The 24,806-nt window shown below is 50.8% G+C and overlaps 2 protein-coding genes across 2 annotated transcripts; both read right to left on the bottom strand.

Moving 5' to 3' along the window:
* Positions 1-44: 44 nt before the first annotated feature.
* Positions 45-11,735, bottom strand: AMH (anti-Mullerian hormone). Its single transcript, XM_084614744.1, has 5 exons — positions 10,918-11,735; positions 7,268-7,446; positions 4,118-4,241; positions 3,524-3,707; positions 45-2,510 (listed from the first exon to the last, which is right to left on the bottom strand). The coding sequence occupies exons 1-5, from the start codon at positions 11,543-11,545 to the stop codon at positions 1,592-1,594; spliced, it is 2,034 nt and encodes a 677-aa protein (XP_084470870.1). The 5' UTR covers positions 11,546-11,735; the 3' UTR covers positions 45-1,591.
* Positions 11,736-13,526: 1,791 nt separating this feature from the next.
* SF3A2 (splicing factor 3a subunit 2) lies at positions 13,527-24,741 on the bottom strand. Its single transcript, XM_084614186.1, has 9 exons — positions 24,635-24,741; positions 22,084-22,254; positions 20,400-20,471; positions 18,861-18,907; positions 17,361-17,470; positions 16,356-16,405; positions 15,729-15,869; positions 15,064-15,132; positions 13,527-14,014 (listed from the first exon to the last, which is right to left on the bottom strand). Exons 2-9 carry the CDS (start codon positions 22,207-22,209, stop codon positions 13,679-13,681), a joined length of 951 nt encoding a protein of 316 aa, XP_084470312.1. The 5' UTR covers positions 22,210-22,254; positions 24,635-24,741; the 3' UTR covers positions 13,527-13,678.
* Between the last annotated feature and the right edge of the window lie 65 nt (positions 24,742-24,806).

The following is a 24,806-nucleotide window of genomic DNA, read 5'->3' as shown; positions in this document are numbered from 1 at the left end:
CTTTTCAATGCTTTAGTAAGAACACAAGAAGCACTGCAGCCCCAAACAGCTGAGGTAAATAGTTTATTCTGACCTCTATTGAGTTAGCAAAAATGTCCTTTTTAATAATGTATTAAACTGAATGGTTTCAAAAACAAATCTGGGTCAAGATTTTTATAAGTTTAGGCGAATCAGCAGAGTACTAGGTGCGTGGCAAAGGCCTGTAACCTGAGCTCCCCATCAGCTTCCATGGAGCTGCAGAAGCCCCCAGGTCACTCGGGGATTCTGCACCAGGGGGCTGACTGTGAGCTGCACCCAAGCAAAGCCCTGGCTGGTCTGGGGAGGGGGTGTGCGCCTACCAGCGTTGGGATTAGCCAGCTGCGATAAGTGAGGGAGGGTCCCCAAAGCCCTGGTGAGCAGCAGATCTTTCCTTCTCTCGCTCCGCTGTCAAGGAGCCACCTCCTCAAAGCATTGCTCCAAAGCACCGGTCCTCAACCTATTTACCCTTGGGGGCTGCATGTGCAGCTGTGTGTGTGTTATAGGGGCTGTATCCACAAAATATATACGCTCCCTGTACGGCCCTGAGGATGTCGCATGGGCTGCAGCTGTGTGCCGATTGGGCTGCAAGCGGCCTGCGGGCTGAGAACCACTGCTCTCAAGAGCCACAGCACACTCCCTCCATGTGGGGCTGAGTTAGCTGCCCCTACAGCACCCTGCTAGACCCCTGGGGCAGACTGCAACCCCCTACCCTTCCCCACCCCGTCTTCCTGTCTTCAGCCGCACAAATGTTGGGGCGGATTTGGAGTTGAATTGAGAGACTAGGCAAGCTTCACCCATAGCAATGCCATGCCCCTCATGGCTGGCCTGCCGCACCCCCGCCTGATCCCAGCCCTGCCTTCCCAATGCACCACACACCTGCTCTGCGGCACCCCGTGCTCCACCAGGCCGATCTCCCAGCCTTCCCTGGGCCCCCGCTATGCCAGCCCTGCCTCTCAGCACAGGATTTGAATCTCTGCTTCCATGATGAAGTGGCCTGTGTACAAAGCCCAGCACTCGACCTAGCCCATGGCCTCCATCAGTGGCACAGGCATGTTTGCATCAATCTCCTGTATGCAGACAGACTCCCCCTCCCCCAGTTACAGATTTTCCCCCAGGACGTCCCCTGCCCTCAGCACTAAATGTGGGAAATGAAACCATAAGATATTGATAAATAACTGCACATACAAGCATCAGGCAGGGAGGGGCCGGGGTGCTGCTGCCCACCATGGCCGCTCCACATTCCACCTCTAACAAAGCTGGAGGGGGGATGGGGGGCGGTCAGATTTGGCCTATTGCTGCCCTCTGAGCTCCAGGAACACGTCACTTGCGCCGCCCCTGTGCTCTGCTGCCATTGTGGGCCCAGGGGGGCAGACACGCCTGGGGCTGCCCTCAGCTTCCTGGAGCGTGATGGGCCCATAAACCTACCAGGGCCAGAGGGAAACAACAATCCAGTATTGCTGGGGAAAGGCAGCTGTGAAACCAACAGCCCAGGCCCCAGCCTCAGCTCAGTCGCCTCCCTCCAAGCTCCGAAGGCCAAAGGAGGCCAGGGAGAGACGGGACAGGCCGGGCGTCTCTACCGACAGCCACACTCCTCTGCCACCATGTTGGGGAACATCGTGACCTGAATGCCCTCCGTGGTGATTCTGATGATCTCCTTGTCGGAGTATTTGACCGGCACGCAGCAGGGGCTGCGTCGGAGGGGCGCGCCCCGTTCCTGCATGCCCATCAGCAGCACCGTGTGGGAGGAGTAGTCGGGGATGCGGGTGGAGAGCGGGAACCGGCAGGGGCCCTCGCAGTTGTTGGCAATGTATCTCTTGGGGACGATGATGAACTTCTCGTAGTGGAGGTCGACCGTCAGCTCCTGCAGCCGGCAGCAGGCCTGGGGCCCAGCGCTGCGGTTCTGCCGGGACACCTTCCTCTTCTCCTGCCAGTGGGCGCGAACGGTCTGCAGGGCTTTGAGCAGCAGCAGTGTGTGCAGCTTCCGGTGGCCACGGGGCAGCTCCCTGGGGTCGCTGCTGCCCGACCCCAGGGGGTAATAGCAGAAGGCCAGGAGATGCTGGAAGAGGTCAGTGTTGGCTTGAAAGGCTGGGATCTCCCTCAGCTCCTGGATGACAGCCTGGAACTTCTCCAGCAGCAGCTGCAGCAGTCTGCCCTCCAACTGCCAGTGCCCGAACTGCTGCTCCAGCAGGGCCTGGCTGTTCTGGGGGAACAGGAGCACCAGGGGCTCGTCCGACTGCACCAGCCGCTCCAGGGCTGCCTGCTCCGACAGGTTGAGCAGCTGGTGAGGAAGCGTCTCCATCGTCTTGAAGTCCAGCCAGTGGTGGAGGCCGGAGGCAGCAGGCGGCTCCCCTGAGGGGCTCAGGACCCTGCTGACAAAGCTGGTCAGGCTGCCCAGGAACTGGTCGTGGTTGCCGGGCGCTGGCGATGAAGCATCGGCCTGGCCAGCAGCTGCATTAGAGGCCGGCTCCTCGGCCTTGCTGCCAGTGGGCGAGCTGCCAGGGAGGCACAGACCGGATCACAAAGGGTCCTTTATGCGATGGGCCCAGCCACAGGCCTGGGGGTTCCCTCTCCCCCATAGGGCCCAGCCCCCCGTCCTCCCCATAATGGGCACAGGGGCTTCCCCTCCCCCACTGGGCAAGGCACCGACCGCAGGGCCTGGCACTCCCTGCCCCACTCCTGCTGTATGCCATTGTCAGGGCTCAGCCCCTAACACAGGCACTGCAGAGCCCATTCTGCCTGACCCAGTCTCCAAGCACGTCCACGCCCCCTGCCGGGCTCTGCACTGGAGAGGTCTCCCAACCCAGGAATGCTGTGGGGCTGGAGCCTGAGTGACTTTCTTCGTGCCCCACAGGGAGCTCAGTGCTGGCAAATGGTGCCCAGCTGGTAGCCACCGGCACAGAGCACTAGCCACAGAGCAGGTGCAGCTGCATGAGCCTCCCACCCATGCCCCCCTCCCACCGTCCCGCGGGGCTCACTGTCCCTTGGGATTCTGTGCTGGAACAGCGACAGGCTGGAGGGCAGGTCTCCCAAGAACAAGACTGAGAACCACCCAACTCGTTTCACATGGCCCTCAAAGGGGAACATGCTTCCCTCAGAGCTGGGGGCAGCCCTTTCCCCAAGACATCAGCCCCTGCCCCCCCCAAATCTTCAGAAATGCCCTCGGCATGTGACTGGGCTGCCCCCAAAGAAGCCAACCCATTGCAGAGCCCTGGACGTGGAGAACAGCCTAGAAAGAACCTGTCTCCTGGGACTCCGCCTCTTGTGCCCCAGGTCCATCGGGTCCCCCCCATGCCCAGCACCGGCACAGCTCCGACGTCAGACACTCTGACCTAGTTCTAACCCATGGGCAAAGCCAGGGTGTTCGGGCAGGCGGAGCTGCTCGGAGCTGACGGCAGGTGACTGGGGGTCTCCCCAGCTGAGTGGCAGACGCTCCCCTCCCACCCATCACTCAGCTGGGGAGACCCCCAGTCTCCTGCCCCCGTTTCCATCCCAAAAGCCTGCACACCTGGGCTGCGGATAAGGGACCGTCTCCAGCACACCGCCCACGGAGAGGAAGGAAGAGGGGGATGGGGCGTCTTCCTCGCATCGCGGCTTCACCAGCAAGAGCAAGGCTGGGGTCATCCTGGTGAAACACTTCTCGTCTGCACCGAAGAGCAGTTGCTGGGCCTCCAGTGGGGGCAGGAGGGAGCCTGGCAGGGAGCAGAGAGGAAGGAGAAGAGGGAATCAGCAGCACGCGCCTTCCCACTAAGGGGCTTGGTGCCCTCCCCAGACACCCACCCAGCCCCTGGGGTGGAGCCCAGAGTTGTCCACACAGTACACCTGGGGGTGAAAATGATGGGGCTTTCCAAAGGTCACCCAGAGCCCCGGATAGAACCCAGGAGTCTGGGCTGCCACTCCCCCGCATTAACCCCTAGGCTGTGCTGCCTACGCGGATAACCCCTCAGTTTGCATACAGCGGGCAGTCAGTGGGAGCTCTCTCTGCCATCATGCCTCCCCCCCCCACTGACGCTTGAGACCCCAATGGGCTTCGGGCCCCCCAGCCCTCTTAGGAAGCTTTGCCATCAGAGAACTCAGCTGCCTAGGGGCACCCCTCAAGTACCTCTGTCACCAGGACGCCGGATTGCCAAGGAAACGTCGAAGCTGAGCTGCCTGTGTGAACGGATGGCAGACATCACCGAGGCCCCGAGCAGCAGGTACCGGGTATCCCTGGAGAGGCAGAGAGCCTGCAGAGAGAGCGGAGCCCCGGGTGAGGCGGAGGAGAGCGGAAGGGGTGATCGATGGGGGCGACCCTTTGCACACGAACCCATCCCTGCCTGGCTCACCCCATACCTGGGACAAGAGCTCAGCAGGCCCAGACGGTACCCAGGGGACGGGCTTGCAGAGGCCCAGGCAGCCGAGCGTGAAAGGAATATAAATTGGCGGTAACTGAGTGTTCGAGAGCTGGAGGGGAATGACAGCGTCTGGTCTGGATCTCCCCCTGCCTGCAAACCAGAGGCCTTGCTGGCTACAAAGGCAGCTCTGTCCATTTCCTTCTGGGATCTACATGCTGACGACAGCGTTACAATCTGTTCCTGGCTGTTTCGGGCTTATCAGCGCATCTGCTGAGCTGCTCCCAGGGCTGCAGGGATCAGAGGGGGCAGGCAGGGCCATGCCCCTGGGGAACAGATCAGAAAAGGGAATGGGGGCGGAGGGGGTGGGGCTCCATCTCTTCAGCACTGGAAGATGCTGGAAAGGAAAAGACTCAGTTTGTAGCAGTGGCCGCAGCAGCCACAGAATCTTTCCCCCTGCTCCTTCAGGGGGCTGCCCCCAGACCGCCATTCTGGCAACGCTGACGTGGAGCCCACCTAGCCTGGGGCTTGGTCATAAGTTCAGATTTAAACAAACGAGGGAGCTTCTAAGCTGCGTGGGATTCTCCCTGTGCAGCCAACTGGGTGGCAGACCCCTGAAGGCGAGCAGCTGCCTGTTCCAGCCGTGGGCAGCTCTACGCAAGAGGAGCCTGACCAGCTCTCCAGTGTGTCCCGAGGGAGCGCTCTCACGGGCCTGCTCCAGCACAGGTCCCTTACTGCCCCCCTGAAGGCAACAGGAGCTTTGCCACTGCCTCCGACAGGGCTCCTGTATTCACTCCTTCCCCAACACAGGGCAAAACCCTACAAGATTTGGCTGGACATCAGCAGAACGCCATTAGCTGTCTCTGTATTTTTTTCCTTTCAGTGGTTCAGCCTCAAACAGGCTCAGATCACATGTGCAGAGCAGCTCTACCCAGCTGGCTGCGCACTCCCGCTGGGAGCTGAAATCCAGCAGATGCACAAGGCTCAATCTCCTGTAGTGGGATCAGCTGTGACAGCCTGGTTTGCGTCAGCGATAAAAACAAATCCTGGCTCTCAGATGTTCAGGGAGTGGCCATGCTGAGAGAGAAGGCACCAAGGTTAGGGGGTTTAATATTCACTGGGATGGTTCCTGCAAAAAAGTGAGATGGCAAAGGTGTGCCTGTAGGGGGCACTGCACCCCATCACACCCTTCTGCTGCAGAACTGCTTGATGGAAAGCACTTAAATAAGCGGCCAGATTTTTCTAGTGCCCATATGGCGGCTGAGCTCTTGGCAATCCGGCCCTTCGTGGGCACTTCTGCTCTGAAAAGTGACCATTAAAACGCCTCATCCTTATTCAATAGCTCTGCCCCGTGTGTATATCAGAGCCCAATCGGCCCAGCTGTAGAAGACACCAGAGTCTGTTCCCATTAGCGCTGCCAGGCCAGCCCAGCTCCAGGAGAGGGCACTGGAGTCTAGTCCTTCATGTGCATCCTCCAGGGAACTGTACTAGATTCCCCTTGGATGGCCAAGGTTAGCCTTTCATTTCTCCTGTTCAACCCCGTTGTCACCAAGGGCAGAATCTGGCCCGCAGACTCTTACCACAGGTGACGGGCCAGGTGAGACGGGGAAAGAGTCATTCGCAGGATACACCTACACGGCAAATGGCAGCCCGCGGCCCCGAGTCTGAGTCCAGTTCTACAGCCTCCAGCATGCGGGGCTCACACTCCGAGTCCAGCACTAAAGACAGCTCTGTAGACATTGCGACTCAGGCCAGAGCTCGGGCTCTGAAGCCCCCTCACCGCCCCTGCCAGGCTTCAGAGCCTGAACGTCTACAGGACTGCTTTTAGCACCAGAGCCTGGTGCTCTGGTACTCGAGCCCAGCTAGAGTCCGCAGGTGTAATGCCAGCAACCCATGTGGCTTTGTGTCCCCCTTCAGTGGGGATAACACATACAGACAGTTATGAGTTTGCTTCAGCCAACAAAACTGGTCCTTTAGCTCATGCAATTAGATATAGAGGCGCCAGTGTTATTCCTTGCTGATGACCCAGCCAGAGCTGTGGTTACAAGTTCAAGGACACCGCATGCCCCATGAGAAGTGAGCACATTCGAGCTGGAATCCCCAACAGCCAATACAGAGCCCTACGGGGCCGTTTCTACAGTCGCCCTTCAGAGCAGAGCCACTCGCAGCTCAGGCCACTGGAGGCATTTTATCAGCGGATTCATGTGGAGGCAGAGCAGCAGCGGTGGTGCATCTGCCCCGGCTGCCTGGTTACATGGGGTGCCGCAGCCAGGAGTAACCCCTGCCTCTCCTTGCTGGACACAGCCTGGTTCGCTGATGCTGGAGCATGGCAGTGCTGGCCAGTGAGTGGGTGATGAATTGATAGCAAGCAACGCCCCCGCCCTGGAAGCTGAGAGCTCTCTGCCTTCCTCACCAGGGAGCATGGGAAGTTCTGGCTGCACACAGAGATCCCTGTTCCCTTCTCTTTCCCACAGCACTCGGTTTAGCGGACGGGATAAGAGCGCCACCTACAGGAACACCGAGGCACATCAAGTCTCTACCTACTACATCAGGGACTCCAAGAGAATCCATGGAGGGGATGGTGGAGGGGTGGGCACCAGAATCATGGCACAAAATAAAATAAAAGTTATGGTTCAAGGTGACCTATGCAACCTAAAGCAACATGCTTACTTGGTTGGTTGCCTGTGCCAGGTCCCAATCCAGCTTCTAGTGTGGGGATCTATGCTGCAAAAAACCCCATCATGGCAGATGCTACTTGCGAGCAGCAGAGAGGGCCACGGATTGACTGGGTCGTGGAGACTGAGCCCTGTTACTGATCTAGGACGAGGCATATTGGTGGGGGGGGGGAGCAAGCCCTGCCACTGCTCTGCGCATAGCAGTTGGGCACAGATAAAGAAAGCCAGCCATGGGCAGCTGCTTACCTGCTTCTGGTGCAGCCCTTCTCCTGCTGCCAGGAACTTCTCTCTTGCTTTGCTGCCCTTCCTTTCCCTGCTTCCAGAATAAAACACCAGCAAGGCAGACTGGAGCTCTCCAAGTGACCGCCCCACGTCCTCTTGAAAAGCCAGCTTAAACCTGAGCTTTGTCTCAGCATCCCACTTCACTGCCAGAGAAAAGCCAACACAAACAGCATGACTCTCTCACTGGGTAAATGGAAATACACCTTTAACATGCAGGTAACCTGTGGAACTCCTGGACATAAGATGTCAGAGGCCAAGCATTTCAAGGGACAAACACACACAAAAACACCCAGAAAAAAAACAAAAAAAGGGATTAGGCAGACTGTGATAATGGCTGAGGAATCCACACTGGCACTAGCTAGAAAACAAAACCATTAGAGTTATAAACCTTCCTGTCGTGGGGCATAAGACAATCGGTAACTGCCAGGGATTAAGAAGAAGTTTCCCTATAGGCAGGTTTTTCTATCACCACCCACTGCTGGGATTATTGCAGCTTCCTATGAAGCAGCTGGTGCTGGCCCTGGCCACCGCTGGAGCCAGGATAATGAGCAGAATAGATCCCTGTCTGAACTACCAGTTCCTAGGCTCCTTTCGTTTCAGGGCTGCCACAGGGATCTACCCCAGCCCTTTGTCCACTGGAGGCATTAGAAGGTATTTGTTCCTGCTGCCCTGCCCACAGCATGGAATTTCAGGACATTTTTGCCCCGCCCTTGTTCCAAGCCAAGATCAAGCCAGGTGCCACTTTAACAAATCCTGGCTGTACCTACACATTGCAGCAAGGGGCAATTTCCGTGTGTCTCTGGGCTCAGTGGGATGCCCTCCAATGAGCACATCCTGGCTGTCACTGTGCTGGACACTATGTCCAGCCTGCACTTCTCAGTAGCACTGAGGACAGAATCCAGATCTTCCTGCTTCGAAAGCCCAGACCCTGCCCCTTAGAAGACTCTCCCACACACTGCACCCAGTTCATTACAAGACTGAAACCTTCCCCCTTTTCAAACTCTGACCTGTCTAGTTTCTCCAGGCTCTCACTCCTCCTGCTGATGGCTCTCCATACCCACAGCAGCATCCAGGATAAGTGTGTGTGTGTGGCCTCCTGAAATCAGTCACAGCAGGAGGTCTTTCGAGGAGATGGGATAAGGCACTTGGAGGACATCAGAAATGCATTCTCTGGCAGAAGCTAGTCCTGTAACAAGCTGTTCTAAGAGGAGCCCAAGATCCTACCATTGATTCCTGTGGGGCTCACCACGGATTTATTTAGGAAGTCCCTAGAAAGGAGGCAGCAGGAGAAGCAGTAATGGGGAAGTCATTCAAAGATCTCCAAGCCACAGAGCAAGGTGAATTGCTCATCCTAACGATAACCCGCCCTGGCAAAATGCACATCCTGGATCAGAAGCTACAGCCTCTTCAGAAGCAGGGACCAGGTGGCTGGAGTGGGAGGAGTGATGCCCACATCTGAACAGCCAGACTGAGTCAGACCAATGGTCCATCTACCTCAGTATCCTGTCTCCCTGCAGTGCCGGTGCCAGATGCTTCAGAGGGAGTTTAAGACCAAAAACGTTTAGAAACTGCCACTGATTTGGGGCACCTCAGTTGCTGGGTACCAGCTTGGGCTAAGTGACTCGTGCCGTTGAGTCCGGCCAGGAGCTTGACTACAGTGGTGCTGGGTGTGGTGATCCTGGAGAGATCAGAGCATTAGAAAAGGCATCAGAGACAAGATGAAATTGAACAGGTCCTGACTCCCAGGCCTCTGTTCAATCCAACAAACCACGCAGCCTCCATAAACCTGGTTTTGCAAGAACGTCCTTAACAACTTTGCATTACTTAAGTTACATGACTAGTGCTAACTAGCAAATGCAAGTGATACTACAGCAAAATATGGCTGAATGCTTAGGGGACACCATTTTGCTAACTTGGGGGGCAAATTCGTTTTCACTAAAAAGGTACAAAAAATGGTTAACAGCAAAAGAGGTCTGCTGTTTTGCAGGCCCTGGGAAGCTTCCCCCAGCCAGAACTAACAGATTATTCAGAGCCATGCTCATGAAATACAACTGTCCTGGGAGCAGTTATCGCGTGGTTTCTCTCACCAAGTATGCCCAAGATTTCTTTCTGTCCGAGAACAGTAATGCAAAGTCATGCTTCAGGATGAACTGGATAGCTCAGGGCACTGCCGACCAGGGCCAGCACTATCCAGCTCTGTGTTGCTGGTTCAAACCCAGCCCAAGTCAGCAGAGTTTTCAACAGCTGCTGGGTGCTCAGGGATGTCAGGCAGGCATCCATGGAACAAAACCCAGCTCCAGAGCAGACAGGCCAAAAAAAATGGATGTGCCTTGGAGACTGAATTACCTTTTCCTCCATGGACATGATCCCACCCCTGACCTGGAGAAGCAAAGCGAGGGAACACTGACATTGTGGCTGCATATGACTAAACTGATTTCAAAACCAGAAGGGCCCATTAAGATCATCTAATCTGACCATCTCAAGCCAGCACTAAGAGTTATATATTTAAATATGCTGTAGGCTGGCAGGTGGATGTAGGGGAGTGGGAAGAAAGTTCACCCTTTTTAACTAGCACAGTTCTCAGCCAGGTCAAATCCCTGCCCATGCTAGAACGCTGCTGGCAAGAGATCCCTCAGACACAGACTTGGCTGCTAGGGCAAACAGGGCCAAAGACTGATTTAGGAGACTCTCAAAGTTGCCCTCTCCTCACACCCACCCCAGGGTAAGTGTGCAGGGTGGCTACACCTGGACAGATCCATTCACATTTGCCTGCTTAAGAGTCCTCGTGCCATGTACTGCAAAGGAGGAACTGCAGGGTTTTTACACAGGCAAACTCACCCTGGCAGCAAGGACTGAGATATGCTTCAAGAACGGGATTGGAGACATTACACAGGAGATCGACACTACTGAGGAAAGAACAAGAGTGAATTGTTCTCAGCAATCGGCTCTCTCTAAGATTTTATGCCCGGTCCACCGCTGGGGTATGAAGAGCTTCTATGAACTGGGTCACTGCTAAGAGCAGGCAAGAACATTGTTGCCACCTTTAGGAACATATCCTCTCTCCCCCTCTTTTCTCCAATAAGAGAACATGGTCTAAACTGATCCTTTGGATTTTACCGTAAATATTGGAGGAACCAGTGAGACAGCCCTTGAAGGCCAGGAACAAGCACAGTGGTGGAGTCCATTAACCCAGCAACACTGGAAGTCACAGCAGAGGATAGGAGGTTGTTAGGGATGGGGACACACTCGTGGTGATCACCACAATTCAGATGGTGGCTAAAGACAAATGGGAAGTTTATTATACTAATTAGCAAAAAAAAGGAGTACTTGTGGCACCTTAGAGACTAACAAATTTATTTTAGCATAGTCTCAAAGTTGCCACAAGTACTCCTTTTCTTTTTGCGAATACAGACTAACACGGCTGCTACTCTGTATACTGATTAGGTCATTTCTACTCAGAGAGGAACTCTCTTTCCCTCCTCCACTTCATCCTCTACCAACCTCCCTCTTTCATGTGCAAAGCAATATTTGCAGGGTAATACCACACTTATCAACATGGTATCTGAGCATCTCTCTCAACCCGTCGGTCAGTTCAGGGTTCTCTTAGCACATACCTTCTTCAAGATGCAGCACAAGGAACCTGTTCTCCCCTGGGTCAGCCAAGTGAGCACTGATGTGTTTCAGAGACAGGAGAGCAGAATGGGTCTCCTCAGCAGGACAGATCCCAAAGGTCTCCAACTGGCCTTGATCCCAGCTTGAACGTCTCACCACCTTGAGGAAATCACTTTCGTAGCTGGTAAGGACCCCCACGACTTCCAAGTGACTCTGTCCCAAGCCGTGCCTCCTGCCCATTTTCACCATGCACACTGGCCCTTCCAGCCCACCCATGGGCCAAGGGGGCAGGCTGGAATCTGACCCTAGAACTGGGAAAACTGCCTCCTCAGGGATGAGCTGACGGCATTTTGCTCCTTTGGCATCATCTCCTGGCTTGTCACTCTTCAGAAGATGAGTAGCAGCTGTGGCCTTGGACGTTAATGCCATTAAGTTGGGTTCTGCTCCTTCATATACGTGCTCGTCTTCCTTTTCTCTCTGCTCCTCTCCAAGTCCCAACTCCTTTGAAAAGGTTATTTCCAGGTCTTCCACAGGTGAAAGTCCTCCCCCAACACCTCCTTCTCTAGGCAGAGCAGCCGAGGGGAGGAGCAGCAGCAGGCACAGCAAAGCCGCTCCAAGCACGGGCCTCATGTTCCAGCTCTGAGCAGCGCTAAACTCCGAGGCTAGAGTTACTCGAGTGCATCCCTCGAAACACTTATGTAAGGGGAGGACTGCATCTCCCGTTCAAACAAAGTGACCTTGGGTTGACAATGCAGAACACACCTCCCTTGAGAAAAATTCAGAGGCCAATGTGCTATAAAGGAGGGAGGGCCGATTCAAAGGAGTTTTTCTGTTTTATTTTTGGCGTTACATCTAGCGCTTGGAAATGTTATAAAATTAAAGCTGTTTACCTTATTTGTAGGGATGCTTGTCCTTGACTTAAGATGTTTTTAAAGAAGGGTGGGGAGAAAAAAAAGCCAGTCTGGCTTGAATCTTCACTGGGATTGGTAGACATTTCTCTTAGGACTTGAAACATCCAGGGGGTCAGAATTGGTTAGACTGGAAGGAATGGTATAAGTAGGGGTAATGGGAAGAAATTGAGAGAAGGTAGGTTTAGACTGACCAGCTGACTCTACGGAGAAGCTTCCCTTGATTATTGGGAGCACCAGCTCTTCCATTCTGCAGACAGTTTAGAGAGGTCACCTCATAAAGACTCGCATTCTGTTCCAACTCCTCCCAAAAAACTCAGTGCTCTGGTCGTAAAATATTTCATTCTGCAGGAGCATCAGGAAGGGGTTGCCCAAGGGAAGTAAATGGAAGCCTCAGACCTTGAGGCAAGAACTGGACTGGATTAGAGAACATAGGGAACAATCCGACAATAGCCTGTCCCCACTCGGCTATAACAGCTACTGGAACTTCTCCTTTTTTACCTTCTCTGATACCAACAGTACCAAACGGCTAAGGCTGGTCCCCACATCTATTCCATGGAAATCTGATGCCCACAGGTGTTTAAAAGGTAACTGGGTCTTCAACTCCAAGTTCAACACACAACCAGACCTTTCTGTTGGTTCACAGGGCCTGTGTGCCATACTCATGAGCTAGACACAGCTCAAGGACTCTCAATCTGCAGCAGTGCTGGAGACCACGGTCTGGGAATAGACCAAAGGGCTTGTTTGCTCAGAGGTCTCCTCTACTGTGAGACTCACAAGTGACAGAGCCTCCAGCCCATCTCAGGGCATGATATTTCAACCTGATAGCCTTTGTGGCTTGAATCTGTGCCTATTAAGATGCAGGCTTCAGAGTACCAGCTGACTACCAGCTCATCTTAAGAGAAATCCCTCTCACTATTGTTCCACAGGTTTTAAAAAATTAAAATAGCTCCATTAGCCAATTTTCATTTTAAAAATACATTTGTCCACTTCAAAATTCTACTTTACGCTGACCTTGCCCACAGCTGACACAAGTCACGTACGTTTGCAGACAGAATCACTGTACAGCCTCTGCGCTGGGTCTATAAGATGCAGCAAGAGACAGCCCACAGGGCAAACATCCACTTCTATCAAGAGTCTGCTGAGACACATATGGCCAGATCCAAACCTAGCAAAACAAGTGCAACTGTACTCAAGTCAATGGGAGCTGAACTGTCGCAGAGCAACTCTGAATTTGGAGCACTCTGTGCATGCTCATCAGAAGGCCAGTACAAAATTAAATTCTGGAGTGGGTGAGACAGGCAGGGGAAAGTCAGCAGTCATGGAATCCCACAAAAGTTTTCCTAGGGCGGGGGGAGGTATCCTAAGTGACAATAGAGCATGGAACAGTTTCCTAAATGCTATGACCCCCTTGCTAAGCAAAAACAACACCAGGAGAAGCGTTGTGTTGGAGCTCATGAGACTGAGCTGATGTTACTTCAAGTAGGTTTAATTCATAGTTACTTCAGTTATATAGTTGAGATTTCATGGGAATTCTACTTATTTTTCCATTGATTGGATTATAACTTCGAATATATACCACTAAGGATAGCAAGGCAGACAATGTTTTCTTATCTACCCATTTTCTTGAGCCCTTTAACGCTACTAATGGGAAAATACAGACAACGTTCTTAATCCAAAGAAACAGACGTAGATACAGAAAACAACGTAGAAAGCTTTTTAATGAACCTACAGGATTCTGGCAAAGCTATTAGCATATAAAAAAGGACAAAGATTTCCCTCTGAGCAAATAACGGTTTGTAATTAAACACGAATCAAAAGGAGTCCACTGGGAAAAGAGTCCAGGAGGAGCTTTTCAGTTGGAAGGAGGTGGGGGGGGAATAGTTCCTGGCCCCTCTGTGGGAAGAGGTGGTCTCATCATGGGGGGCAGAGGAGCAGGAGGATGTACCCCAGGAGCTGGTGGCAGCTGAGGTGGTGCTGGGGGTGGTACGGGTCCAGAGGGAGGCATGGGTGGCAAGGTCATGCCTCCTGGAGGTGGTGGTGGCGGTGGCATGGAGTCCGGGAGAGGTGGTCGTGGGGGCAAGCCATTCATCAGTGGGGGCGGTGGAGGCCTCTTCACAGCTGGGGGTCCAGGAGGGATGCTCTGGGGAGCTGGGGGCTTCTCCATTTTGAAATGGAACTGAAGGAAAAACTAGGGCAAAAAAACCAGAGACAGATTCAATCAACAAAACAGCTTGGGAACCTCACGAGGTGGCTGTCCTGCCATGTTCTCTCCCAGGACCCCAAGAAACACTGTTAACCATCGAAACATTATGCTTAATGCTTTCAGCCCTAGGTGTCAGATCACATCACACTCAGCCTCTCCATCAACAGACAACCCCTGGGCTTGGACCAAACACAGTCCCACTTCTCATTCTAAATACTCCAAAACACCCTCTTTGGGTTCTGAGTAATCACTAAGCGAGTAGTGATCAATTTAACATCCAATCTCTATTTAGATCACCCCATCCCTGCTCTACTGGGCCCAGCAGTCTCATGTATTTTATATATTAATTATATATACACACACACACTGCATGGGCACATCACCCATATGGCCGCTGGCGCCTGTTAGTGGCGGTGCATGGTGCTGCTATGTATTGGTCCCTTGGGCTGTGCTGCTGCTAAGTCAGTGCATTCCCGGTGAGAAGTTCTGCCTCCTGGACTAGCTTCCCCAAAATGCACTTCAACCTGGAGGGACCTCTTCTATGGGTGAGGAGTTCAGTCTTGATGACCCCTTCAAACCTCCATCTCCCTGCTGAGAATGCCAATAATGGGGCTTATTGAAACTGTGCTTTTGGGTGGTGAACACCTGCCCCTTTAGTAACTCAGATGAGCCAAGGAAGTTCCACGTCACGTGCCAAGGACACGTTAGACAAGTTAGAGAGAAAACGGAACTTTGAGCACAGGATCAAGGAAAGAAGAACTTGAGCACACAATGTCTTTGTGCCCAGTATCCTTAGGAAACTGGATAAATGTAATCAATCAGCCAGACCCATCACCAAGCATTCAACCCACACTGGAGATTGGAGCTCAGAACCTGGTCTTGCGAGAGGCTCAGCAGGCCAGCACTGAGGCTCATCACTGAAGGAACATGAAGTATCAGTACTAGTAACCACTGGCCTATGCTCCTTCCCGATCCCACCCCCATTATCTTTTCACGCCCTCACAAAGAAGTGAGAAAAATGAGCCACCAGCTACCTGTTTGGTTTCTCTGTTCCAGTGGGTCCAAAACTTTCCTTCTGCTTTGTCAATTTCTCTGCTTGGCACCTGTAACAAAAGGAGTAAAGAACTATTATTAGCACCACCAGATTAGCTCCATGGCCCTTTTTTTTTAGCACTAGAGCTGCAAGATAAACAGCTATTCCAGGCTTTTGTGAGATGTGCTCATATCAGACCTTAATAGACAGAGGGGAGGAATTAAGTTGCTTTCATATCTGCCAAGGGCAAGTGTATCGACAGAAAACAGCTCCTCTTAACACCTGCAAAAAAGGACTCGGGAGCAAGGCCCAAAGGGCTCCTTTCTGTGCTAGAGGCAGCCAATTCCTCGGCCGCTCAGATGCCCTGGTTTCCATGCTCTCAGCCGCACACCGCTGTTGATCCCAAAGGGTGGTCCAGGAGTCTGTGCTTCCCCCCCTCTTTCAACACTGCCAACCAAGCCCCCCACATCCACATACACTCGATGGAACAGGTCTACACTGCTCTTTATTCCCACTGTGAGCTCAACAAATGCAGAGTGTGCATGGGGTGGCAGAGAGACCAACATGCAGAAGGTCAGACTAGGTGATCATGGTGGTTTCTTCTGGCCTTAAAGTCTATGAGACACCTTCCCAATCACTATTAGCCAATAAGTCCCTAAATTGTACCTTGAAAGCAATGGTTTCATAGGGCTCTGCTGCCATCAAAAGGTATTGCCAACGTCTGTCTGGGGGCTCAATCCTTTGCTCATATGCAGACATGAACCGATGCCTAGGCATGATGGTTTCAGCAATCTCTGGGTAATCGATCTGTGGGGTGATATTGTAGCATACTCATTCCTCCCTCCTCAGCAAAACACCCCAAGCTATAAAGAAAGGCCAATACATATCCTTCATATGGAGAAGTTAGTACATTTACTGCTGGTGAAAGAAACCAGCTTGACAGCCCTGGTCGCGGATTCCTCCATTCACCCAAATGATAGTTACAGCATCATCAGTAGTACTAGCAGTGAAAGTTTCCCCCAGCACCGGTGCCAATGTGCCAATTCGCAGTCCTACAGAGACCGTCCCTAGGAACAAGAGGGTGGTTCAATCTCCAGGACCCCTTCAATCCTCAGCCCGTGTCAAGAATATGATGATGGCTGGTTTTAATTGAGTGGGAACGTGTCTAGCAGGAATGGAGCCAAGACCCACAATGCCAGTCTCTCTTTTCTAATGCATCCTCCTGGGAATTTCCAGCGGAGTAATTCCTTAACCTAGAATCCCTCTGAGAGATGCTCATAAACAGTACCTTACCTGGAAGAGGAGGCTCTGTTGTCCCATTTCTGGATCTCTCTGTTTGGTCACTGTAAGAGAATAACGAATGAGTTCAATACAGCAGTGGTTTCAACCTGGAGTCCTCATACTATGTCTAAGAGGTCCACAAAAGGTTGCCATTACCATAGAACGGTGGTTTTCAACCTGTGGTCCACAGACTACGTCTAAGATTTTCAAAAGGGGTCCGCACCTCCATTCAAAATTTTTAGGGGTGCACAAATGAAAAAAAAAAATTGAAAATTGCAATACAGTATTGAGGCTGGAGTGACACTAATCCTATTTTAGGAACGGATAGTATTGCAAATAGCACCATTCCAGAGAAATACAATTGCGTGAGCATTTGGAGTTTTTTAGTGTTTTTAATACTCTACGTTATTTGATAGCTTTTAACCCAAAGTGTTCAGCTATACATATAGCAACAGTGAAGTGCAGCCACTTCTGGGGCAGAGGCAGAGAACTGGCACACACCACACTGCAAAACAACATGGGGTGGGGGGGACACAAGGGGGACACAAAATGGAAGAAGGAGAAGGGAAGTTTTGGCCAAGAACACAATGACAAAGCCTCATTTTTAGTGCCATGCAATTTTCTTATTTATTTTAATAAAAACGGGTGGGCAAAGTTGATACTACAAATCTCACTAGTGACCCTCAGCATTTGTGGAAAGAAAGGGGGAGACTTATACTCCGAGGAGAGCCTGACTACATCTGATGTTGTCCACCTCCTGCACCGCTGATACTGTAACAGCTGAAAGATCGTGACTACCAACATATTACTGAACAGATCCTTGTTTGACTGCCAGCTGTAAAGAGTCATTCTATGGGAAAACAAAACAATGCAAGGAGAGAGGGACGAGGGCCTATAATTTGTGACCAGATCTGCTAAAAGGCTTATTTATAATTAATACCCACAGCATTGCACTTCAAGCAAACACCAAAGAGCACCAGGTACCCTGATGTAACAGACATGCCAGTCACTAGCTACCTTTATAACCTGGTCGTCCAATTTTCACAAACTTTTTCACTTCCACTTTGACTTTTTCTGGTGCAGGTTGTGCAGGGGCTTCTTTAGCTTCCTTGGCAGCGCGGCGAGCCCTGAAATCAGGACAGGAGACGGTCATCATCTAACTACACGTAGGAACGTCATCCTTTCAATTCAGAGTACTCTCTCCAGCCTTGAAACCCTGCCATCCGTCTCTTCCCAACCCCTTCCCTGATGCAGAGAACTACAGTCCATAAGGCTTTGAATTTGAACCCACCACTGCAACAATGCTGAACCAAGAGCTCCCATGTGCGTCACATTCCACCTAGCACATGAAGCTGCTCCAGCTTGGAGGCTCCTGCCAACTGAATCAAGGGCACTTTTGTTATTTAATTCTGTGGGTGAATTTAGTGCCTGTGAAATTAAGGGCTCACCAGCGCTGGCTTGAGAAGGACATACTGAGGGGAGCCCCAACCCCTCTGCATCAAGCTCTTTATTTGCACTAAATTTTATTTACTTATTTATTTTTAAAGAGATAGTATGGTCTAGACCCAGTACTCCACTCCGTCAATCAAGGTCAACTGTGACCCACAGCTTCCCCTTAGCAAAGGCTGTCAACTGAGGCTCACTGAATAACCTTAAGCTGCATGTGGTGTCTTGACACATGGATTTAAATGCTCTGAACATGAAACGCTATTTATCTAAGGATTTAGACACTACAGTAAGGGAGACTGTATGGCGCCACATTACTGTATTTCTCCTCCCAGAGTTGGAGAACCGAGGCACAGACACTTGCTCAAGGTTACACCTGAAGTCTGTGGCAGGGCAGGGGATTAAACCTGCTCTCCCACATGCCGGGCTAATGCTTTAACGAGTGGGCCACCCTTCTTCTTAGGCTAGCACCCTAAGCCACTGCATTGCTCAGCTCCTTGGAAGTAAGCTTCTAAAACGTCCATCAAACAGCTTATCAAACTTTCACACTCTATGTTCAAATCCCCCACCCTCATGAGCTTTTGCTCACTTTCAGAATGCCCTAAAGAAAGTTATTTTTGTACTCCAGAAGTCCCATAACTTACTTTGTCAGGTCATAGAATTAGACACCATATAGATCACAAACGTTCCATGCCTGCTGTTCCTTACAATATATTTGTATTTTAGTGATGTCAGGTACAATGTGTTTTTGTGTAATGGCTTCCCAGATATTCCTCACCATCAGCAGCAGCCACCTTGTGTTCAGCCACTTTAATCACTCAATACATAAGAATAAGACATGAGACTGAGAATAAGAACTACTTACTGGGCTGCACCCAGGGAAAGAGGGAAGCTTAAAAACCAAACTGGACTGTTTCACCTCCTGCATACAGCAAAACTAATTTTGCTCTCTGATTTCTACTGCAAATGGGAATGAAGTATTTGTTAAAACTTATACCCAGTACATATTAAAGAGTGACTATGTATTTTAAAATGTCCAGAGACTGGAAAATGCTGCAGTTAAGAACTTACAAATTGGTCTGATGCTTTTTCCCCTGGGTGTGTGCTAAATAGCTTCCCTGCAACAAAACAAGACATAAGAAAATTAAATATGACAGTAAGCTGAGAGGTATCCAACTGTCACAGATGAAATACTACTGGGAGTTAACCTGTCCTGTGAAGGAAGCTCTAAGAAACACTGACATTTTAACCCTTACAGCACAAAGGGAAAATTTATTCCTCCTCATAATTACACCGAGGAACTGGAAAATCTATTTTTTTATTCAGGGCCTCATCCATCCCTTCCACCAACCCAACTCTCAACCACCAATCCCTTCCTCTCTTACATGTCCCAACCCTCCACTTCCTTACCTCTCAACCCACATTGGGAGGTCTCGCCCATTTTCCACTCCCACACACCCAATGGTCAGTTCAGGAACTGGCAGTCGGGTAACAGACCTCACAGGGAGTAGTGGAGGGATTTTGACAGTGGGGCTGTGGGGTGGTACTTTCTTCAGACAAGAGTCTGGATCTACTACTCTCTCCCCATGAAAACCAACCTCAATTCATATAATTATGCTCCTTCTCCTAGCTCTTACAAAGAAACCGTCAAGTTAATTTTCTTTTTTTTTCTTAAATAAAAAGACATCTTTAAGGTACTTTTAAACTAGGTAGATTATTAAAAGTGAAATAATATGAAATGGCAAATTTACTTATTTTGTTTCAGTTTCTCAGCAACCACTTTCTAGCTTTCCTGCACTAGCTTTGTGCTGTGGCGCATTGCAAACACAGTCTATGTTTTTTCAGCCTAATCAAACCTTACCATTGGTTTTTTTAATTTTTAACTCATGGATACATTTCTACTGGTCTTAGGTACTGTAAGAATCTTTTGTCACAAAGTGAAATTCAGGGACAAGTTCTATCCAATGTCCTCCAAAACAAAGCAAAAAATAGCCAGTTTGTAGGAGTCATCCCCTTGGAAATCAGACCATCTCTAAGGGGTTACATCTGAAGACAGCAGAACTGTGTGTCTATTATACTCAACAGCAGAGTAGACAGAAGACCTAAAGACATTCATTCAAGCTTGATGAATGATTGAATTTGACCCACTGGAAGTTTATTCAAATACACACCCAACACAAGAACAGTTTGGATTAGTTCAAAGGAAAGTCCTTTTAAACAGAACTGCTCTGAAGCGGAGCTCACATTAACAAGTAACGCTGAGACAGCATAATATGAAAAGATATCAATTTAGGAAATTCCTGAGAGGTAGCTAACATTTTATTGCTTTGAAGATGGATGCCAGTTTCTGTGCTATTCTTGGATCTGCTCCCTAATAATGTTCATATTTAGGGTCCCCTTAATGTCAACCCCATATTTTGTATGGCAGAAGAATTTGCATTGAATAATGTGTAGAACGTGCACAAAACCAGAGCACCCGATTTACAGCATAAGTTTAAATGTGCTTTACTCTCACTGCCCCCACACGCTCTGAATCAAAGTTGCCAGAACCCGATGCACCTCTAGAACAGTGGTTTTCCACTAAGATCAACAGGCAGATGCTCAACTCACCTCATTGTTGTGCAGCGTTAGGCAGAGTTTGCATTCATAAGAACCCAAGTGATTTTTCATAAAATAAGGATCCTAAGGAGAGGATAAGAGAACAAGAACTGAATGAGAGAAGTCACATGCAAATATCAGCAATCTGCACTACACTGAATTTTCAGACAAAGGTAATTAGTATATATACAGCAAGATCGTTCCTGGACTGGAGAGAGGAATCTTAGGCTCATTGATTTCAATTATGAGACTAACATTCCTTTCAAAAGGATTAAAAAACAATGTATTTGTTAAGCATCAACTGCATGTTTCATGCTGTACAAATGGCAATGGGAAAGTATGGTCCTGTCCAGAGAAGTCTGCAATCAAAGTAGATATACTGTTTATATGATCAAATGACAGTGTTTCAGTTCTATCTTTAAAATCCCTCCTAATGAGGAGGGCACCAGAAGTATTTCATTCCCATGCATAATTCTCCACTAAGGCCCTGACCCCACAAGCTACTTCCTGGGGGTAGACTCTGAACATGAACAGAGCTCCACTGATTTCAATGGGGCGCTGCATGGACAGTCTACCTGCACATCACAACATGCAGAATTAGGGCCTAAATAAGCACTCTGCAATGATTTAATGCAAACTATAATAATCTTAATAACCAAGTGCTCGTAAGTGGGATAGTCACTAGAATTCTTAGGTTAGGCACCTTCTTTCGCTCTTGCTATTTACTCATTAAACACAGCAGTCAAAGAGGGTCTCCTCCCAGATTTTAGGGAAGGGTAGAAGCAGAAAAAGTGGGAGAAAATAGATGGCTTTAAAATGTTGATTTTGGTTACTCTAGACCAAGGACGGAAAGTCTTTGCAGGGAATACAGTGAGGGAAAAAATAAGAGTGTAATCTGGGCCTCCATCTTTTAAGGTTTTGGGGGAAAATTCTGAAATTTTAGTTGTCCTTCACAACAGGTCAGAAGATCAGAATTCTCTCTCTCTAATTCCTGGTCCAAGATCACCACTTAGAAAAAGATTGTTGGCTCTGGCAGAGTTTTACAGCTCTGAACAAATCACATCTAGCATCTTTAAGTTGCATCATACTGGACTTTAAAGTCAATGACATCATTCTGATTACAGTCTTGCATTATTTCATATCACTTTCAAGACTGACTTGATTTTAGTTTTATATTTTTCAGAAAACGGGAACCCCAGTTTTTGGATCTAACTCTAAGCTTGTGAGGTAACACCCACTGAACAACCATATCAGATCAGAACTAGGAGAGGGCTGGGGTATGGGTGAGAAAGAAAAGAGGATTATTAGAAAAAATCATGGCACTAATTTTAAAGATCCACTATCACATAATCTGAAAGGCCAACACCTCAACTTTCCATTGATACACAGGAGTCATATTTAGCCCCAGTAGTCTGAAGGATAATACACATGAAACTACAACTGATCCTTCAGTCTAATAGTGGGTTCTTTTTTGGTACTGACCTTGGCCTGAATATAGCAAGTCCTGGAATTTGGCACAGTGTAATACTCATTCCCTGTGACCATTTATATATTACTTCTTTAAAAGTTGAAATCCATTTTTATTTTAAAATAGTTTCTTGATCACCTGTTCAGTTTATGGCAATCCTGTAACATCTCTTTGGTGAGAGTCAATAGGTCTACCTCTCTTTATGTACATAATGAGATCAAAGTTCACCTTGTTGATGTCAATAGTTTCCAAAGCCAGCTGCCGAAGCCTCTCTCTGCGGTCTCGGTTACTTTCCGAAGATGAGGCTACGCCTCCACTCCCAGTTTTACCTCCAGGGCGATGTTGAAAATCCATGATTGGGGCTTTTGCACTTCAAGTGACTTAGGTGAGAAAAGGAGTCTGGGAAAAATAAAGAGTACAATTCACAGTGAGTCGTTATTTAAAGGCTACACTATGTTCCTTCATTGGCAGCTGGATTGCAGAAAGCCCAATGGAAGCAGTCAAGTGTTGATGGGACTCTGGTTGAATTTCATCCCCTGCCATGTTCAGTCCAGATTCCAGAGCAGCCTTTGAATAAGGTAGGAACCAATTCTCCTGCTACCAAATTCCCCAAGATCTGCTAGCAGGCTCTCTCCCACCCAACCTGCCCACCAAGTTTTCCAACCTAATTTCTCCAGCATAAACCCCATGTCTACAGACCGACTCTCATAAGAAGCCCGCTGGCTGCTATGCGCCATAGGCAGTGATGCAGGATCAGAATCAGCACCCTCAAACAGCACTAGCTCACCTAATACAATGGCTCGATGGGAGCCTTGGGCAGTTTCACGGGTGATTTCATTTTCCTGGCTACTTTTACATATTTTTCTCCGTTTCAAGATTCTGCACTTTTGCCTGAGATATTTAATAGACTCACGAATCAGGCAAAAATGTTTGAAAGCTACTAGTTAATGAGCGGGCATGTCTACTGGCTCAGATCTATGTTGTAAAAGTTGGACACGTAACACAACTGGAAATTCAGCATGGCTACAAATCATTGATTATTTGCAGTAAGTACTGTATCTTGCATTGCCACTTCAAGTATTTTATACATAAAAGAACCAAACGATACAAGAACTAAACAATAAGCAGAAAAATACTGCACATCAACTAAAAGCAAATTGGGGCAGACACCATGTCAGCAGAGGTGTTTGTACACTGCTACTGGAGGCGTCAAAGGATTGGTCCTGAGTGGGGCCTGCACAAGAACATAATAATTCTCATTAAGAGCAGTTTACTGTGAGTACGTTGACTGTTAGCATTGCACCAATGAACATGCTTATTTTTGAGGTGCATAAGTGGCCACAGCATACATGTTAAAAGCACAGAGTTATCTAGGATTTTCAAAACACAGTCTCTGAGGCTCAGATCTGCTCCTGAAGGCAAGCCAGGAAGCTACAGGAGGTGCGGCCTCAGCTTTAGAGAACAGCCACTGGACTTGAGCAGCATTTTGAAGACAGAAAGAAACCGAGTACTTGTGGCACCTTAGAGACTAACCAATTTATTTGAGCATAAGCTTTCATGAGCTACAGCTCACTTCATCGGAAGTGAGCTGTAGCTCATGAAAGCTTATGCTCAAATAAATTGGTTAGTCTCTAAGGTGCCACAAGTCCTCCTTTTCTTTTTGCGAATACAGACTAACACGGCTGTTACTCTGAAACCTGTCATTTTGAAGACAGAGGCTGGACTGTCAGAGTTGCTGAGCGACCACAGCTCCTGCTGGGCCATGTAGGATTTGGAGCAGGGGCTGCTCATTCCCCCTGAAAACCAGAAGCAAAACGTGGCCTTTACTTTTCAGAAGGAATGACCGACTTTTGCCCCAAATCCCATACAGCCCCCATTCCTCTCGAGTTCAGCGAGGGGACAACAAGCCTCCCATGAATGTCCTGCCCGTCCGCCTGCCATGTGGTCTCAAGGCCCCGCAGCCCCAACACAGGACTGGGCTCTCCTGTCCCAGCACCATCCTGCTTCATCACGGCAGAGACTCAACGGCCTCTCAGAACAACGCCCCGGCCAGGCCCGGGAACCCCCTCCATCCCCCGCGCTCCTCCCGGCCAGACCCGGGAACCCCCCCTTCCTCCCCCCCGCTCAGGACCGGGAACCCCCCCTCCTCGCCCCCCGCTTCCCCCCCCCCGGCCAGGACCGGGAACCCCCCCCTCCTCCCCGCCCCCTGCTTCCCCCCCAGCCAGGACCGGGAACCCCCCCCTCCTCCCCGCCTCCGCCCCCGGCCAGGACCGGGAACCCCCCCCTCCTCCCCGCCCCCCGCTTCCCCCCCCCCAGCCAGGACCGGGAACCCCCCCTCCTCCCCGCCCCCCGCTTCCCCCCCCCCAGCCAGGACCGGGAACCCCCCCCTCCTCCCCGCCCCCCGCTTCCCCCCCCAGCCAGGACCGGGAACCCCCCCCTCCTCCCCGCCCCCCGCTTCCCCCCCCAGCCAGGACCGGGAACCCCCCCCCTCCTCCCCGCCCCCCGCCCCAGCCAGGACCGGGAACCCCCCCCCTCCTCCCCGCTTCCCCCCCCAGCCAGGACCGGGAAACCCCCCTCCTCCTCGCCCCCCGCTTCCCCCCCCGGCCGGGACCGGGACCCCCCCTCCCTGGAAAGGCCCAGGAACGCCCCCCTTCCTCCCCGCTCCCCCCGCGGCCAGGCCCGGGAACCCCCCCTGCGACCCGCCAACTCAACTCGCCCCTAGACCTCCCCCCGGCAACAAGGCCCCAGACTCCGCCCCGCGACGCAGAGGGCAGCTCACGTTTCACCCCGAGGCCTACGATGTTTCCTCGCCGCAGCCCCCCGCCGCCGCCGCCGCCGCTCGCGCCTCCTCTCAGGTCCGCCCGAGAGACCCCCCCCTCCTCCTCCTCCTCCTCCTCCTCCTCCTGCTCCTGCGCGAGCGGACGGGGAAGACGGCACTTCCGGCTGCGGGG

Source organism: Lepidochelys olivacea (assembly GCF_965140295.1).
Source record: "Lepidochelys olivacea isolate rLepOli2 genome assembly, chromosome: 25".
Lineage (NCBI taxonomy): Eukaryota > Metazoa > Chordata > Testudines > Cheloniidae > Lepidochelys > Lepidochelys olivacea.
The sequence above is the reverse complement of the archived record's forward strand: the minus strand, read 5'-3'. Positions and strand labels throughout refer to the sequence as shown.

Bases quoted from the DNA above. Each gene is read 5' to 3' on its own strand.
- SF3A2 (XM_084614186.1), bottom strand. From the start codon at position 22,209: ATGGATTTTCAACATCGCCCTGGAGGTAAAACTGGGAGTGGAGGCGTA. The intron at 17,471-18,860 runs GTAAGTTCTTAA...TCCTGATTTCAG, and splicing joins AAAAAGCATCAGACCAATTT to GGCTCGCCGCGCTGCCAAGG. The intron at 15,870-16,355 runs GTAAGGTACTGT...ATCACCCCACAG, and splicing joins AACAGAGCCTCCTCTTCCAG to ATCGATTACCCAGAGATTGC.
- AMH (XM_084614744.1), bottom strand. From the start codon at position 11,545: ATGAGGCCCGTGCTTGGAGCGGCTTTGCTGTGCCTGCTGCTGCTCCTC. The intron at 7,447-10,917 runs GTATGTGCTAAG...TTTCTCTGGCAG, and splicing joins TGTGCTGCATCTTGAAGAAG to TGAAGTGGGATGCTGAGACA. The intron at 3,708-4,117 runs GTACTTGAGGGG...GCTCCCTGCCAG, and splicing joins CCGGCGTCCTGGTGACAGAG to GCTCCCTCCTGCCCCCACTG.